Genomic DNA, 19,318 nt, shown 5'->3' on the forward strand with positions numbered 1-19,318 from the left:
TATGAGTAATTTTTAAGTAAAAAATATATTATTATGTAGTTATATATTTAAGGGCTACCTATGGCTATTTGTTGTTCTTGATTACTTGAGGGAGGCATACTTGATTGATGTTCAAATTTTACTAACTTGCTTGGATCGTTACTAAACAATTTTCTTGCAAGAATCTGTAAATATTAAAAAAAAAAGGTTTTACTATTTGAACTATTTGGTGAATTTTAAAATAAAAATATGAATTACCTTCAAACTTTCAAGGCACATATCACAGTCTGTTGTATTTATCTCAGTTAATAGACTATTTGCCCTTTCCAGTTCAGCATATAGTCCAAAAGGTACACGAGCCAAACATTCTAAACGCATTATATGCATTTTGCTACGTAAATGTTTAGCCAAATGACCATGAATTCGAAACGCAATATTACAATCGGAACATTTAAATGGACGAGGTTCTGATGAACTGGTTGTTGGCGACGAGGATAACTAAAAAAAATGTATAAATTTAATTATTTGTTATTAAAGAATACAAATTTATTTCGATAGTTTCAAATATAAAAAGGTGAATACTGAATTCATGCGCGTGGTTCGTTGACACAGAAATATGACGAGTGTCATTAAGGTAGATGGACATATTATTCACATCGATCAGTGCATAGAAATTCTTATATGAAACAAAATCAAAGTGAAACAAAAGGAAGTATAGCAGAACAGATGCGCAGGCGATCATTCAACGAGGAGGAGGGGGGTTTGTTTAATCACTATTTTCAATAAGTTAACTCTGCGAGGTACAAAAAAAATTTTTGTACCTCTTTTGAACGAGTTAGGGATACGATTAAACACCTACAGGAGGCAAGAAGCGACAATTTGATCACAAGTGCCCTATTTAGAAGATACGCATTTAGGGTATTGCGCACTTAAACCTCATCTGTTAAAGGTATTTAATTAAATTTACCTTATTATGATGACTAGCACTTCTTTCATGTTTCTGCAAATGTCCTTTTGATCGGAAACTTACAGAACAGGATTCACAGCGAAATGGTCTCTCGATATAATGGATATTCATATGAAGCCTGTAAAAAATTTAATAAATGAGAATAAATTGGGACAAAACTTTTTGGAGTAAAAAAGTTATGCATACATACCGTAATTGTGAAGGTTTGCTGAAATTTTTTGCACAAATTGTACAACTTTTATTTTCTTCAGAATTAACAATTAAATCCGAAATCGCATTATCTGTCGTACCATTACACGCTGGTGATGATTGTTCAACAATAACACCCGTCGGTATTTCACTTTTCGTTGCTAACTTTAAATATTCGGTAGCAACACTTTGTGCTAATTTTGTTTTTTCCGTTGATACATTTCGTTTGATTGCAATATCTGCTAATGTTTGCATTGCTGATGTATCATTTTCGGTTGATGGAATTATATTAACATTTTTCTCTGATTCATTTGAATTTGTATTTTCAGACAAATTTTCATGTAATTTAATAATTTTCTCATTTGGTTCTTTTAAAATATTTGTCGGATTTTCTTCTTTATCAAATTTATAATTTAAAACTTTTCGCTTTAACGACATTTTAATATCGTTTTCTAATTTATTAATAGTTTTTATTTCATTTTTAGGAACTAAATCAACCTTTGTAGTCAAATCTAATGCTGTGGATTCGGTAGGAATTCTTGCAGAAGCATTACGATTCTCTACATAGTCTCGATTTACAGTTAAATCCATTCCACGTGGAGGTTGACTGTTGTATGCTTTATTACTAACAACTGGTGTAGCTACCTCAAAATTTGAATAAACCGGTCTCGATTCCGATGATTCGGTGTACGATATTTTTCGTTTACGATTAAAATTATTCGTTAAATCAATTGAATGTATTTTATTACGTTTATCAATATCAATAACCACCGGAGGAGCCACTGGAGGAGGTGGAGTAGCTCCAACTATACTTTTTCGTTTTGTATTGTCCTCAATTCTTTCAACGAATCGTTTACTCGATAAATAATCAACAGTTTGATTATTTGTAATTTTACTTAGTGCAGCCGCAGCACGTTCTTGTTCATATTTTACAAATTTTTGTTGGTAATTTGCAATTGTTACGTCTGCATTTGGTAATTTATCAGCAATATATTGTATTTTAGTTGGTGTTAAAACTTTTGCTGGTGAAAATGGTGTTTCTTGTCTTATATCTAAATTTTGACTAAATAATTCTATATTTTTTGCTCCTAATATCACATTATTAAAATTTGAACACATATCTGCTTTTAATATTTCAGTTTTTGTTTCAAGTGTGCTTGGTACCGATTTTGTTGCCTGTATTTTAACATATGGATAAGTTAATGGTTTTCGTGATGACATATTTTCAAAAACATTTGGTGAATTTTTATCAGTTTTATCATCACTGTTATTTAATGAATTTGTAATTTTTGCTGTTACAGTTGTTGTACTTGTAATGGTTGAAGAAGATGAGGATATTGTTAGATTGTTTTCTGTGGTCATTTCTTTGTTATTCTCTGTTTCAGATGAGGCTGGAGATCGATTTTGTGCTAATGAAAGTAAACAATGTGCAGCTTCATGATCTTGTAATCTCGTTGAATCATCTAAAAAATTAAAAATTTTATCATAATTATTACAAAATTACTTAGTAGGCAATTTCTATCTTTCAATCTGAAATTGTGTTCATCGATTGTATACAAAAACAAGTAAAATTTTTCTTACCACTATCGTTTTCGTTATCTGCATCGCTATCACTGTCTTCATCTGAAGGTGTACTACTACATTGAGATGCTTGAGTTTCACCATTTGCGTCAGATGTTGAAACAGAACTGGTTCGTTTATAATGTGCCTTACTCTTCATATGTTTCGTTAAATTACCCTTTGTTTTAAAACTGAAAGAAAAATTTTGTTTTTATTAAAGCTACATTTAACCAAACAAGGATTAAAGCTAAAATATTTTACAAAAAACTCAAGAAATTGTATTCCAATAATCTAGATTAGTACGTTCCAAAAAAAAAAGTACTTATCAATCCCTCGAACAGTCACGTTTTTTAAAAGGTGTAACTACAATTAATTCAAGGACTAAAATTTAATTACAGTGATTTCTAGGGTAGGTTCGGCTATCATTCCGGCTGTGTTTTACCAACTTTCCGCTGAAGATTTCAGCTTCTCTTGAGAGGTTGAGTACACCTCCTTTATGCACAACACCAGCCCATCACAACTTTTAGTTAAATTAATTTTTTTTTTGTGAAGGTGGAAATCGAACCCACTATCCAAGGTATACCGCGTACGGAATTAGTTAACGCTTTAAACAACTGAACCACTAAGGGCTACGGTTGCCTCTGCTAGGGTAATGAAAGAATGTTTTCATATACCCTGGATATGAAAATAGCAAACCCCGCCAATTTTTAACAATTCACGAAAGGAGATCAGCTAATGGAATATATTCTGGATATGCTAATCTTAAAAATGTATTACCTGAAATTGCACTGTCGACATGTGTATGGCCGAACATCCGAATGTGTGCGTATATGTTTCTTCAACATTGATGGCTTTTTGCAACGAATTCCACATTGATCACAAACATATTTTCCTCTACCTGCAATCAGTCAGATGGATCCAAATTACAATTATTGATTATTTAAGATATATTACTTATTAATTATGTAAATATCATTTTTTAAACATGTTTCTTACCTCTACCACGTATATAAGTATATTCTTCATTTGATTCATATCCGCCAGGCAATGTATTTCCACGATTTGTACTTTCGATTTTCTTTTGTGAAGTTTCAACCATAACAGACTAGAAAATAAATTCAAATAATCTTTTAAGTCCATTTTTTTATCTCAAGTTAATTGGATTAAATATTGATTAGTAAAAATCTCCACTGATTTGTGGGGATATTTACGACATGATTTTTGAATTTTTTGGATTATAATTAGCCTATGTATAGAGTATTATCGAAATTGGAGGGAACAAATTTTTGGATTTTGGACAATATTTCAGCAACTCTGCATTCAATATCATCTAAAACAGCTTTTTGTATTTTCTGGGTCAAAATTACCTTATGAGTTTTAACGAAATTGAAAGTAAAAAATTTGACTCGATATTTTCGAAAGGGGTAACCCCTTTGACTGTTTTTTATGATACCGCCCAGAATTCTATGTCAAATCTCATAATTTGGGAAGTTTTTCAGTGATAGCTCGAGAAATACTCATTTAATGTATTTAGGCCTTCTTAACCATATATATTTCAAAATTAAAGATAACTTTGATATTTCCCAATATATTTCTTATGTACTCGACAATGTATTTCTAGAATAATAATAAAATATAAGAGGGGTACCGCAAATTATTTTCTAGAACTTAGACCAAAGGATTCTCTTTTGTGCCCTCCTTGAAAACAACTTGTTACTCGAAGGTGAGACGTCTGCGGGTAAGAGATCCTATTTTAATTAGATGAAGCTATAGGATTCTGTCGAAGCGCTTTTTTGAGGGGATTTCTCCCAGGATTGATGGATCCAAAGTTTTGAATCCAAACATTCTATTCTGTCCCCCATCAGGCCCTACTGTTGGGATCATCGGAGATTCCCATGATATATGAAGGTGGAATTGTTCAGCTGTGGTTATACAGTTTGGCTTGTTCAATGCCTTACGCAGTAATCAAAATGGGCTTATAATTTTAGAATATATAAAATGATTTAAACTCACCTTATAACTAGAATCCACAATTGTTAAATCAGGCCTTTTCGTTTGTGCTATCGTATAATTTTTTCGTATCTGACTTGAATTGTACGTATCTAATCGAACATAATCTAATTTACATTCTAAATGCCTCCATTCTGAGTACATACTTAGCGTGCCAAAACTTTGTACATAAAATGGCTGGGTTTTATTTAGCGTACAATAAGTGGATTTTGTCGAACTTTTTAAACCCAAATAACTAAAACAATTTCCATTTAAATATAATTGGCAATATTTTTTCGCCACACGTGGTGTATCTGGACTAATTAACGCTTGATTAAATATCGTTGGCGTTAATCCATGATGTGTTTTAATGTACGGTTTTAACGCTAAACTATTCGGTCGTAAAAATTTATTTGGTTTTGATTCATTACTTTCCGATTTCACATCCAATGATTCTGACGTAGTTGGCGTTGAAACTGGTGTCGTTGATATACTCGGAATTACGTTAGTCACCGGAGGAGGAGGAGGTGGTGGTATACTTTCGCTATTTTCAGATTTCTCAATGTTTTCAACACTTTTTAAAGTTTTTATTGAATTCTCCGAGAATATACGAAAATTCTTCAACGAAGGTTTTGTTTCTAATTTCTTTTCAACTATAACTGGACTTTGCCGTGGGCTTAAAGTTTCGTTGTATTGTATTACATTTGGACTTGATCGTAATGGTAATTTTAAGCTTGGAGATAACGCTTGTGGAGAGAATGGTAAACTTTTTGGCGTATCGATATTTGGTTCATAATTTCTGGGTGCAACTGGTGATGTACGAATTATTTTTGGTGATAATTGTGTAGCAATAATCGGGGGTGGTTCCATGAATCCAACTTGAATAGGATTGCCAGTATCTGGACCTGGCATACCAGGAACGTATCTTACTAATTTTCCATTTATAAGTATATTTAACGGATCGTATAATCGTAATCCAGGTGAATTTCGTTTATCGGTTTCAGGGGGTAATTTTATTGGATTCGGTGAATACAGCTCATGGCGAAATTTTGGTTCAATTTTTTTTAAATCAACCTTCGGTGATAACAATTCGACAGGTGATGGTGTTGGCATTTCTTGGCGATATTTCACAGTCGGAGAATATTGTTTAATTGGTTCGCTAAAATTATTAAACGGCCAACTTGGTGACATTTGATCATCGTTATAACTCTTTTTTGGTGATGTAAACATTTTATTTGGTACCGGTAGACCAGGTATCGTTAAATTTGGTTGTTTAATTGTTGGCGCAAACATTTTTGCATTTTTTTGATTAAAATCAATTAATCGTTGATCGTAAATCATTTCAGTTGTACTTGAAGAAGGCTCATCAAATGTAAAACGCGATTGCTCTTTTTTAACATTATCTCCACTATAAATGATTTTTCTCGGTGATGAATTTTCAGAAAATTTATTACTATCATTATATTGAAATTGAAAAATTGGTGATTTTTCATCTAGTTTTGGTGTAAACGGTGATGATTTTATATCGTAATTTGATGAGTTATTTTGTAACATAGTTCCTCCCGATTGTAACGTAGATTTAATCACCATATTTTCACTAACTTTACATCCACTGTAAGTTGTGCTATTAACATGTTGGGTTGATTGTGATGATACAAATTCGTTAGGTTTATTTGAATCAATTTTAAAACTTCGTGTCTCCCCTGATGTTTCTGTGATTTTAACTTCACCCCCGAATAATTTTATTGGAGTTTGCTGTGGTTTACGACTAGTTGGACTATAACTCATTTGAAATTCTTCATAATTACGTTTCTCTGGTTTTTTTATGTCAATTTTTAATGGTTGATTCGTATATAAATCAATTTTACGTAAATTATCCGTAGATATTGATAAAGGAGCGCTTGTGGCAATAGCCGCATGATGTATTTTAGTTGGATTACGATTTTCATAAAATACTTGATTCGGTTTATCACCAATTAAACTAGTTTTTCCTAAATATGGTCCCGGTGATTTTAATGGTAAAGTTGTACGTACAAATTTTGATGGGGATTCATTATTACGTGAATATTTTTGTGTTAAAACCGATGCAACATTAACCGAATGACTACGAACTAGAGCAATATCTTTCGATGTTGGATTTTCACCAACTTTACAATATTTTTTACGATGTATCTCAAAATTTTCAATATTTTTGAATGATATTTTACAAAATTGACATACATAACTTTTATCTTGTGTTAAATTCTTTAATAACAATTCTTTAATTAAACTCGTTGGACTATGTTCAGCGGTTTCACTCATACAACGTTTCCGATTTTGATTTTGAGCTGTATTCGAACGTGATGCTGTTAAATTTAACGGTTCATCATTATTTTCATATGAATTCTTCTTTTCATGTTCATTATTTTCGATTTGATATAAAAATCGTTTTTTTAATATATTTGGTTCGTTTACATCTAAAATCGTTTGGTTTTTATGAATAATATTATTAATATGCTGTTTTAATAGATCGGTATTTTGTTTTAAATCATTTTTAATATCTAATTTTTTCTTATTTTCTAAATCCTTCTCCTTATTTTCATTATTATCATTCTCAGCCGCCGCTGTTGAATTTTGTTGTTCATATAAATACGTTGAATGTCGAAATTTCGGTTTATACGGTTTTGATTTTGGTATTAATTTATTATTATCATCTTGTTGTTGATTATTCGATGAAGATGAAGTCGAAGTTGAAATAGTTATGGATGTAGGGGGTAACGATGTGGGTTGGGGTGGCATTGTATCGGAGGTATCTTTGATACGATTCGCATGTGATCGTGAACGAAAATGTTTGTATAGATTTGATCGTGTTTTAAAACTAATACCACATATGTCGCAAGGATAAGGGCGTTCGTTCGTGTGGGCCCGTATATGTTTTTCTAAAACACTTGGTTTCGAACATGATAGATTACAATACGAACACACATATTTACCACCTTGATTTGGTTCAGATTTTTTATTATCAGTCTCATTGATGGGTGTCGTGTTCGAAGCTTGTATGTATGGTAATCTATCTGCAGGTATACTAATTGTTACTGTTGATGGAGATGTTGGTGAATTTGTGTGATTTGATGGATTTGTGGAAGACGATAATTCCCATTTCAATGTAATACCATTTTTTTCAATCGGATTTGATATGTCCTGTTGATGATGAGAATTTAATTGGTCTAATTTTTCACTATTATAAATACTACTCGATGATGTTGTTGAGGAAGACAGAAGAGGAAATTTAATTGGTTGCGAAGAAGGTGTAAAAGGTACAGAGTCTACAAAAGAGGAGTTGTTTGTTGATATGGAAGCCACTTGGTCATTTTTATTTAATATTACACTATTATTTGTACTACTATTTATAATAACACTATTTTCATTATGTTCATTCTTATATATTGTTACAGGAACTTCTTTGTTTATTTCACTATTATTATATTCATTATTGTTACTTTTTAATTGTTGTGGTATTGTTACACTATTGTTGTTTGTTAATTTATTGTTGTTATTTGTTTGTGTTTGTTCTGTGCTTGTTGGTGTATTTTGTTGTTGTTCAGTTGTTACAATAATTGTTGGCGTTGATTTCTTGAACTTCTTATGAAGATATTTTGATGTAATTATTGTATTTTCCATCGGAAATCGTCAATCTGTAAAAAAAAAAAATTAAAATTATATCTTTATGAAACCAATTGGAAAAGGAATAGGATTTCCCAAAAAATCTTCCCAAAGTTAATACACTATTTGATTTTTGTCAAATAGTGTATTAACTCTCGGCGTAAGAAAATAGGTTTACTGGCGTAAAAAATAAAAGTTTTGGGAAGATTTTTACCAAACCTTAATCTGATACCAAAGGACTGTTACTTCCGGTTTTGAAATCATGTGTTCTTTAAAATGTTAATAAAATGATAGTTTTATTAATTATTTTATTTTCTGTTAGCCCAAAGTTAAAAATTCAGCAGGCTTGAGGAATGATATCTATTAAATTAAGGTCTGTGTTTGTAACTCGCAATCTATGTTAGACCATCAGATATCTATAGCAAGTGTAGTTAATATTCCTTCGTTATTCCGATTTTCTAGATTAATAAGTAGAAAATCATATTTGCACCTGATTCGAAAATTCTGAATCAACTGTACGCAAACAAAAAGATTTCATTAATATAAAAATAGAGAGTAAAAATATAATGATTGAGTTTATTTTTAATCGATAAAAATAAAGTTTTATTTACTACCAGCCCATTAAATTATAAAGTTACACAAAACATTCAAACTTACGCATTTTATTCACAAGACAGTGTTTTTCTATCCGGTTTTGAGTAGTCAAAAGCGGTTGGAGTGTATATTCATTTGCATTGACAGAAAAACACTATGTGTAAAGTGTAATTAATTAATTAGCTACAACGTTACATCAGCTTAACAGTTATAAGTATAAAATCGATACGTTCCCGAACAAAAAAACTTATTTATATTTAATTATTATTGATAATATTATTGCTGTTTATTAAAATACACATGGTAACCGGTTTCATAAATGTGACTCACCCGTCTTCTAAATGGTACTCCGGTACTATATACAGAAGGAACTAATTGATCTCCAAAATCAAACTTTTTCTTGTTGATAATTGATAAATGGTAAGAAATTCTGGTAGTCTAAATTAGAACTACTGAAAACGGGTTCACTTTTTGTTTTAATTAGAACGAATTTTTATCGCCAGTCGGCGGGGTTTATCTGATTTGAATTTAAATAGTTTTATTGGCCTTTAACAATGGTAAGTACAAGTATTGTCACCTGGTAGTCTAAAAAACTATTCAAAACGGGCCTACTTCTTGTTTTAATTAGTACGATTTATTATCTCCAGTTGGCGAAGTTGCAACTTAAAGAAACTATAGGGGGTACTGTAATGGCGGTTAAAGAGGTTATAAAGATATATTTCTATAGGATAAAAAAATCAAAAATCATAAAAAAATATAGGCTATTGTATACCATCACAACTCTAGTTCGTAAGTCAATTAGTATTACCTTCTTATTGCAAATTATAAGTTCTAAGATAATATTTACACCCTCCTTCGATTTCATATTTAAATCAGTAGAGGTCAGCTCAGTATTTTGGTTGTCGCGACTACACAGTTCATTTAAATTGTTTATTTGATAAAAAATTGCTCAAAAAATAAATGAAAAATTTTAATAAAAATAATTAGTATGTTTAGTATTGATATGTAAATGTACCTTTTCAGCAACTCTGTATTGGTACCATTTAGGAAACTTGAAACAATATGTATACTCATAATCGACTGGTGACAACTTTATGCAATTAATATACTCCACAAAGTGAATATAAAAGTATTTTTATGAATGTATTTTTAAATAAACACATTAATAAAATTATTTAACTGCTTGAATCAATTTTTTTTTAATTAAATGAATGATTTTCACATTGTAAAAGAACAATATGTAAATAAATTATAAATTATTAATTAAAAATAATAAAATAACTAGTCTAGGAGTTGATATGACTTCTATGTAGAAATATTAACCGTCTGATCGTTGGCTTTTTTTTTCCTTTACACTTAACTGGGAAATCTGATTTTTTTGAACTGGGAAATTAAAATTTTTGTCTGATTGCGTGGTTATAGGTTCATTTGGCACTCGATAACGCTCAGTTAGAACAAACAAAAATTTTTAATTTAACCCTTTCTAAAAAACCCCGCATTTCGAATACATCGGGATTCAGAGATAAGCGTAGAGGAAATAAAAACCTTACCGTATCCCGAACTATCAAACTATCAACCAACAGACGGTTCGAATTTCAAAAAACTTTCATCTCCGGTACAAAATATTCACTTACAATATTGTTAATTTAATTGTTCCAAATCGTAATTCTGTAAAACTACACTTTTATGATTTTTTTTCACAACAAAGTTCGATCATTTTTAACTATATTATAACTACTGATAAACTTCCACAAAAATGAATTACTATTTCATAAATCTTGTTTTCTATGCAGTACACAAATTCCCATATTTCTTGGAAAACTATCAATAATTTCTACGAATTTTTTTATCATGTTTTTCAAATGTAGATTTTTCAATTATTAAAAATTTGATGCAATCAATTTAACATCAATAATACAACTCTCGATAACTCTGACTCATTTCGAAAGATGTTAAGGCTTTATAAGAATGGATTTTGAGTTAGAAAATCGAAAAGGATCTTTAATAATCGAAGCTCTTTTGTGCAATCAGTCTAGAGAACGTCTAAATAGTGCAGATTGTATAATAAAATGGCACAACTTGTCACACATTGTGTGAACCGTTGAACACTTCCTAGCTTTGGTGTTATCAGATTTTCATTACCATGCTATTTAACGCCAGTTTTGAGTGGTTTCACTGCAATTCGTTTTTTACGCCAAGAAACTTCAAAATTAAAATATTTTGCATCTAATATCCGTCAATTTATGATTGAAGAAAAACCATAAAGTTTACAGAAGGTAAAAAGGTGTTCATTCAAATGGTATAAAAAAATCTATTGAATAAAAGAAATTCTAAAACTACCTTAATTTTTGTGTTGTATTTAAGAATATATTCGGAACAGGGCCGAAAGTAGAGCTGAAAAGCCCCCAAAGCAAAACCTATAATTTGGGGCCCCATCCAAAAATCACTCGTTATAATAAATAACAATGTGGAAATACAAAGTAAAAACAACTTTCATTCAAAAAATTTCTCAAATTTTAGAAGGAAAAAGTCTTTTATATTATTTTATCAAAAAACGTTTATATTCTTAACGAAGGTACCAACCTTGTTGTTAACGAAGCTACCAACACTGTTCTCGACGAGGATTATAGTTCACAGTCGAGGTTATATTAATGTTATCAATATTTATTAGGGAAACTTTACGTATATCCTTATATGGGTAACAAATTACTTATGTGCTTAGATTTAGATACATATTTGACGTATATAAATTGAAGTGAAGTTTGAAGTAATTCATATAGCAAACGCTAGGGGCGTAATTTTAAATTAAATCTACAGCAATTAATTTTGTGCGGCAAAATAAAAATTAAAAAAAAATTATTTTTAAAAAAATCTCTTAAATCTCCTGGCCCGGAGGTCCCCAAGCCGATTGTAATTTCGGGCCTGGTTCGGAAACTGAATTACCCTTTATTAGACAAGGATTCTTTAGAATTGTTTCAAGACAGGTCTTGAATTTAAATTGAATAGAATTGAAAAAAAATACACACATACCAAGAGTCGGACCAGGGTCTCTAGGATTCATGTCGAGTGCCTTAACCAACTGGGCCATACTGGGTTCATACATGCGTTCGTTCTTCAATGGCATGATGTGTCATAACATTTTGTAAATAAAAAGTTTTTTTAAGCTATTCACAACTTTCCAAGAAGTACTTTATTTATTTTTTTTCAAGGTTTATTTGTATTTTGAGGACAGGCATGCTGGTACACGTTTTAAATGCATTAAAAATGTTACATTTATTTATGAAAACTTTTCATGAAATCAAATAATAAAATAAGTCATAATTCTAGGAACTATTATTTCTTTAATTGATTTGAAGAAAATGAAGTGTAGTTAATTAGAATTATTGTAATTGTTGCACATTTATTTGAAATGTAAATAAAATAATGTGTTAATTGTAAAATCGCCTAAAGGTAATAGTAATTAATCGTGTGACTCCCAAGGAATTTAATTGTGTAAAATTAACTGGGCATAAAGATAGCGTACACTTTTTGGACTTGCAACAAGTAAAAATTTGTGTGGACATTTAGATAAGAGGTGGACTGAAAAGTTCCTAGGCTAAAATAGTAAAACACATTTTTTTGGTAAGATTGGATTTTTTTGTTCAATATAGTTACCTTCGAGAGAGATACAGCGATTATAGCGGTTATAAAATTTTTCGATAACATTTTTATACTACGATTTGTCTGGCCTCAAAATAGGCTTAAAGTTTCGGCGATTACCTCTTCATCGGCGCTAAATCTCTTCCCAACAAGCATTCTCTTGAGGTCTGAGAACAGGAAAAAGTCCCTGGGGCCTGATATGAAGATTACATGCAATTTTGCCATCGTCTTCATTGATTTGTGACACAATGCATTGTCTTGATGAAACAGCAAGTTGCTTCACTCAAAATGATATATTCTCACAAACTAATAGTACGACAGCTGTCAAAATTATACACATGGCTTTCAAAGGTTAGGGTTAAATATAAATCATATGAATAATACTAGTAGTGCTATCTATGTGTCAGCCTACGAACTTATCAGCCCACCTAATAATTCATAACATTGAGCAAGGGTAGGTAATATTGAAAGAGCTGTCTTTCTAAATTTTGAATTTGAAAAATTTTTAAATGCCTCGCCAGCTTAAATTTGATAAAAATCTACTTTGTTCTTTATTTTAACCGATCATGGTCCAACATTCAACAAAGTAACGTGTCGGACTACGTGCCGTTTTATTGAATATCGAAATAACGTCGAAAGTGTCGGAGAATAGATTATCTTCTTTAATTTTAATTTGAAAGCGAAAGAGCAATTAAAAAATTTGACGGATTTTTGCTATTGTTTAGTTTTTCGTTGCGTGTTCCGGTGTCAAATCTTGTACTTTCGATACTGTGGGGTGTATTCTGGTAGCACAATCGCCAATTAAATAGAAGGAGCCAATTTCAATAAAGAGTTCAAAAAAATATTATTTACCTCCAACAAACACTAGCCAACAATGAAAATATTTTAGTTATTGTATTGTTATAGAAATAATTTAATGAATAATGAAGATACTTTAAATTTGAATGGTTTAGTATGAATCGCCATCAAACAACCGTTGAACCGATCATGTACTACAATAACACTTACATCTATGTTCAACAATAGCAATTATATTTATGTGAGATATGTACTGTACACTCGGAGAAAAAACAAATGATCTATTCTGGAAATTGCATTATAACACCAATCGACAAAAATGCCACATTATATTTTAGATCATTCGAGTTTAAAAAGGAAGAACTCGAAAATATCCGGTGCACTCTCAAGGATGACAACACCAAGAGGTAGGTGCAATTCCCTCCTAAAAACTTGCAAAAATAAACTAAATACCAGTAATTTATTGTTCGATTTATAATTTCCATTCTTATTATATAAAATTGTTATTATTCTATATTTTCCAACTAGAATTTTGATCTGGTTACCATTCTACCTCCGTCACCTGGAATCCTGGCTGGCGAAGCCCAGTAGTACTTCTTTGAGTTATGCAATTTCAACTCCACACTTAATGGATTTTGGAAAATCTTTATTTCAAAAAACGTTTTCATTTGTGATGGACAAATTTCCAACCAGACGAAATTCATGAAAGTGATCAAAAAAATTTACTCTTAATTCTAATATATGGTTTTTGTTTGGTTCGAGAAGAAATGCTTAACTACAGAGAATTTATTGGTGTCTCAAAAAATTACATGCAGCCGAATAAAGTAGAAAAGATGAGCTTGTTTCCTAAACATGGAACTGTGAAAATATAATAAAAAGTTTGCTATGAAAGATGTGGAAGGCTGCAGATGTCAGTTTTGCGATAATATCTCGTAAACTATTAACTTTTATGAAGATCATTATAAACTTTTTTTCTTGGTTAATTCTGTACAAAAAAAGGCCTTGTGTTACGTTAGTCTAATAGTTTTTTAGAAATTTTAGCAATTTGTTTGGAATAATTATTAATTTCAAACTTTAATTTAAGTAAGTTTTCAAAATGAGAGCGAATAAGAGAGTGATATAATATATTTGTGTGTACATATATGCATGTAAATCTAGTCTCCCTCTCTTGAACAGTCTCATTTCGATTTGAACATATTTTATTTGCAGTTTTTCGTTCTTATTTTGTGAGGTGATGGTACGAAAATACTCGTATTCTAAGTTTGATTTGGATACTAGAATAACGCCAGCTTCAAAATTCAACAATTGTAAATTTATCATTCTCTCTCAGCCAAATTTATGTCTCAGACGATTCATTCAAAATTATTTTCATTTTTAGATGCATAGATTATGGATATTTATTTCAGGGTTTGTTCAATTTTTAATGATTAGACTGTACATAATAGATTCATTGTAATAATAATTTATGTGTTAATTTATCGTCATTTTTCCGTGATAGAATGTAATCTCGCATGATCTCGTATTATAATGAATGTATTTTAGAATGAGTCAAGCTAAATATAAAGATTACACCATATTTAATAATAATTAACAAATTTAAACTATTTAGAATATTTAAATATGACTATTTATGTTCTCTATTCAATTTTGTACTTCAATAAAAACAATAGATTTGTCCGTTAGAAAGCAGGAAATTTTATATTTAATATAAGGTATTAATGTTTCTCGCCAAAACTAATTTTCACTTTCAATTTTAACAGGTCGAGTAGGTTAGACAACATTGAATCTAAAATTTCGAAGCCGATTCAAAGTTCCAAAAATACATTGATTTTAGACAGTAAATTAAAAAATTTCGTAGTAAAATTTAAAAGATGAATATATTATTTGTTCACATATTCTAACATTTATACTACATCCGGGTGGCGCCTTTAGTAAGGAAACGTGTTTAAATTGATAAATATGTTTTTTACTATTTTATAGAATATTCGAATAATAATTAAGGTTTTTCTCAAAATACGAAAATTACATAAATAATTTAATAATTCCATCAAAAAGTTTATTAGTTTTCTAATAAGGTTTGCAGCTGGAAACTAGTTTAACCAAAACGCAGACATTTAACTGTATCTTTTGCAGCTTTTTGCAAGGATGTACAATAAAAAATCCTTGAAAAATGGCGTAGTACGTCATACCAATTCCAACTACTCAACATTTCTTAAACTACAAATTATCGCCCCGTGTCCAAAGCCAAACCAAGAATATTTAACTGTCTTTCGCCTTATAATTTTTGCATGCCTTACAATTAATCTTGGCCTTCTAAGAGCCTATGTGTGTGTGTCTGCCTGTCTGTTGCAACGTAGCGCCTAAAAGGATGAATCGATTTTTTTGGTTTCGTTCGAAAGGTAATTTAATGGAGAGTGTTCCAAGATATATTTCAAGTTTTTAAAATTTTGTAATTTTCACTTGTGTCATGATGAAGTAAACTGTTCCAAAAAGAAAAGAGTATATACTGACGTTTTTGCTATGTCTACCATGACCTTTTTTTTTTAAATATACATATTATGTTATAAAATGGCTGAATTTTCAATAATTTTTTTCTAATTGAAATTAGACAGAAATGAAGTGCATTACCGAAAAAAATCATTTTAAGACAATTTTTTCAATTATTTTTCATGTCATTTCGCAATATAAATTTATAATTGCCAGACGCGCCGTTGCTAATAATTTAAAGAAAAAAACGTATGAAAATCATTTTAATGGCGCTGTAATTTTAATCTACCAGATAGAAATTTGGTTGCTTTACTAGCGTTTTCTTTATTAGCATTCCGCGTTAGTTTATGCAACCGCTCTTAGATGCAAGACGTAGGGATGAATGAACTTAGTTTAATAACAATTATCCTCATTGGGAAACGTTTAATATTATTATCTAATATATATATTTTTGTTTTGTATTTAGGTTTTACTGTAAATAAAGTTTTTACTTTCAAAAAGATATTGACAACATGATATGATGATATCCTAAGTAGAACAGAGCATTTTTCTAGTATTTAAAATACGACTATTAAATGTTAGATAATATTAGTTTCATGTACTATTTGAGAAAAAACAATTACATCAACACCTGGTTGATTCTTATATTTAGATTCTTAGATAATACCCAAAAGGCAATGTAAATACATATTATTACACGCTAATGATGATATCATGTTTGTAAGTAAAATCATTTTACGTCATTAAATTTTTTTGTAACCAATTTTTAATATGATATCTTCTCAACTCAACCATAGTTCTACCCCGGGCAAAAATTTGAAATTATTGAACTGAAATTGAAAAGGATTAAGACATTTTTATGTCTTAAGGATGTATGGGCATGACAACGATGCTTGATATAAAGGCTCAAAATTTTTTTATAGGTCGAATTTTACACAAAGAATATGTGGTTAAAATTTCAACTTAGGTAAGGTATGCAAATTTTTAAGAAAAAAATCATTGAAAATCGATATAAAATACATTGCTATGGAAAAATTTCAAAGAACGACATATTTTGAAAGTTCAAAATGCCGAAAATTGAAATTATTTTGCTTTCGACATTTCGAAAATCAAGGCAGATATCGAACAATTTTATTCTTATTTTTTGTCTACATTCATGAAGTTATAACAAAGTTCATCATCAAAGTTGAAAATAAGGTACAACTTCCCTTGGCGCTCGTACTACCTTAATTTTCAATTTTGATGATGTATTTTATTTTATAAAACTTCATAAATGTAGTCGAAAAATAAGCATCCGTCAAATTGTTTTCGCATTATACACATTTACCCTTCATTTGAGCCAAACACGTTGCAGTTGTCCTTAGGCCAAAAGTCATATCAACTTTCCAATGAACCCATTATCATGTCAAATGATATTATTTTTATGTGTTGTAAAGTTTTATTTAAAGTTTATTCCATATAAAAAACAAGTGAAAACAAACAATTGACTGAGTTAATTGTTGAAATACCATGTATCGACAGTGTTTATTACTCTGTCACATTATACATACATACATGTCACACATATATAACCAATATAGCCATAACATACATACCATGCAATTTGCGCATAATTTGCGCTCTCACGGGTAAACAGTGATGTTTACGAAAAAATGTTTCAAACAAAAGTTGTTTCTTTTTTTATAAGGAAGATTTTTTACATTTAAACTTTTGTTCTATCTCTAACGGTTTACAAGACTCAATTGACCTATGTTGCTCATTTACGAACTAGAGCTCACTTTTTACGTCCTCAGCACGCTATAAAAATTTTAGCTTTAAATCTCTTTTCGTTTTTGAGTAATCGTGATGACAGACAGACAGACGACAGACAGTCAGACAGACAACCGAAAATGGACTAATTAGGTGATTCTATGAGCACCTATACCAAAATTTCTTTCGTAGCATCAATATTTTTAAGCGTTACAAACTTAGGACTAAACTTAATATACTATGTATATTTCATACATACATGGTATAAAAACACCCATTATTTCTTGGCAGTGACTTTTCCATTTATTTAATAAGAAAATTTTCGTTTGTCCAGTAAAGATTTTCGTTAGAGTGGGAGCTTGGACTACGATCAATAATAATAATTGTTAGTCTCACTTAAGATTAAAAAAAAAATTTTATTTTTATGTAAAGTAAAATAGTTTTGGCACATTTGTGAGAATGTTATTTGGCATACATTTGAGAAATCTATGTCATTATGGGGAAACCTAAATACTTTTTACACTTACCACTTTTGTTATATTTATAGTATAAAAATAATTTATTTTAGTTGCGTATTTTTGGAAAATGTGTCTACTTTTCTAAGAATTGAAAATTATAAATAACTAATGAAAATAAACAATTGACTGAGTTAATTGTTGAAATACCCTATATAGACAGTGTTGAATATCAATATTACAAGCAAAGGAGTTTAAAATTTAAAAAAAATTCTCCTGTCCGATTTTTCAACGGAATAATTAGGAGAAAAATATTAGTTCTTAAGATAGCATACTTTGGAAAATATCGGAATGTAGGAAATTGTTAAAAAATCGGAAAGGTGCGAAAAACAATTTTGTTTTCCTATTTTTTAAAAATAACTTCCTATACTCTGATTTTTTCCAAAGTTTTTTTTCTTAAAAACTACTATTTTCTTCCAATTATCCCTTTGAAAAACCACGGAATTTTTTTTTTTTTTTAAATATGAGGTGTTTCTGTACTATAAGTTTAAAAAAACACAAAAAGATTCATGTAGGATAAAAATACGGCCATTTTCCCCCTGAAAATTTTGAAAAATTGTTTAAAAATTATTTTTTTTCACTTTTTAGAATTTCTATACCTGGTTTGAAATGAATTTTTAAACAACTACAAATTTTTCTCGTAATTGACCCCATTAATCGCTACTTAAAATAGACTCACTATTTGACGTTACCTACAAATTTTACACTCTATCTTTTCAAGTTAAAGCCTAATTTGGACCCTCACCGGAAAAGGTATGTATGAAAAAATTCAAGTTGTTAATAGTTTTTCATAAGAAACAGTTTTTACATTTAAATTTTCTTTCTATGTCTTACGGTTTACAAGATGGGTCGTACGAACTCAAGACCTAATAGACCTATGTTGCTCATTAACCAATTTAAGCTTATTTGTTAAGTTTCGAGCACGTTATAAAATATTTAACTCAATATCTCTTTTCGTTGTGAAATTGCCGAAGGAAATGAAGCTATTGCTTTTGTACTAGGAGTACAAAATGTACTAATTATGGAATTTTAAAAAATCAAAATGTTTATCGATCCTACCAAATAGATGTCAAAAATGTTTTATAACGTGCTCAAAACTTACAAAATAAGTTCAAAAATACAAAGCGCAAAATTCAAAATTTCGAATTTTTTCAAAATAAATAAATATAAGCGAAAAATTACTCTTGTGATTTTTTCTCACGGCGTTTTT

At 30.0% G+C, this 19,318-nt stretch overlaps 1 protein-coding gene across 3 annotated transcripts in view; it reads right to left on the reverse strand.

Moving 5' to 3' along the window:
* The window catches only part of LOC123299640, an 84,503-nt gene continuing 65,185 nt past the window's right edge, over positions 1 to 19,318 (reverse strand). The window contains exons 1-9 of one of the 3 annotated variants that reach the window (XM_044881908.1): positions 11,951 to 11,991; positions 4,709 to 8,358; positions 3,692 to 3,800; positions 3,473 to 3,593; positions 2,717 to 2,886; positions 1,137 to 2,598; positions 947 to 1,064; positions 238 to 477; positions 1 to 164 (exon numbers count right to left, since the gene is read on the reverse strand). In XM_044881908.1, the coding sequence (XP_044737843.1) occupies positions 48 to 164; positions 238 to 477; positions 947 to 1,064; positions 1,137 to 2,598; positions 2,717 to 2,886; positions 3,473 to 3,593; positions 3,692 to 3,800; positions 4,709 to 8,344 (5,973 nt within the window). In that variant the 5' untranslated portion in view covers positions 8,345 to 8,358; positions 11,951 to 11,991 and the 3' untranslated portion in view covers positions 1 to 47. Of the gene's footprint in view, positions 165 to 237; positions 478 to 932; positions 1,065 to 1,136; positions 2,599 to 2,716; positions 2,887 to 3,472; positions 3,594 to 3,691; positions 3,801 to 4,708; positions 8,359 to 11,950; positions 11,992 to 19,318 lie in introns of those variants that run through there. The other 2 variants (XM_044881907.1, XM_044881909.1) reach the window with 2 other exon arrangements.

This window comes from Chrysoperla carnea, chromosome 5 (assembly GCF_905475395.1).
Source record: "Chrysoperla carnea chromosome 5, inChrCarn1.1, whole genome shotgun sequence".
Classification (NCBI taxonomy): Eukaryota; Metazoa; Arthropoda; class Insecta; order Neuroptera; family Chrysopidae; genus Chrysoperla; species Chrysoperla carnea.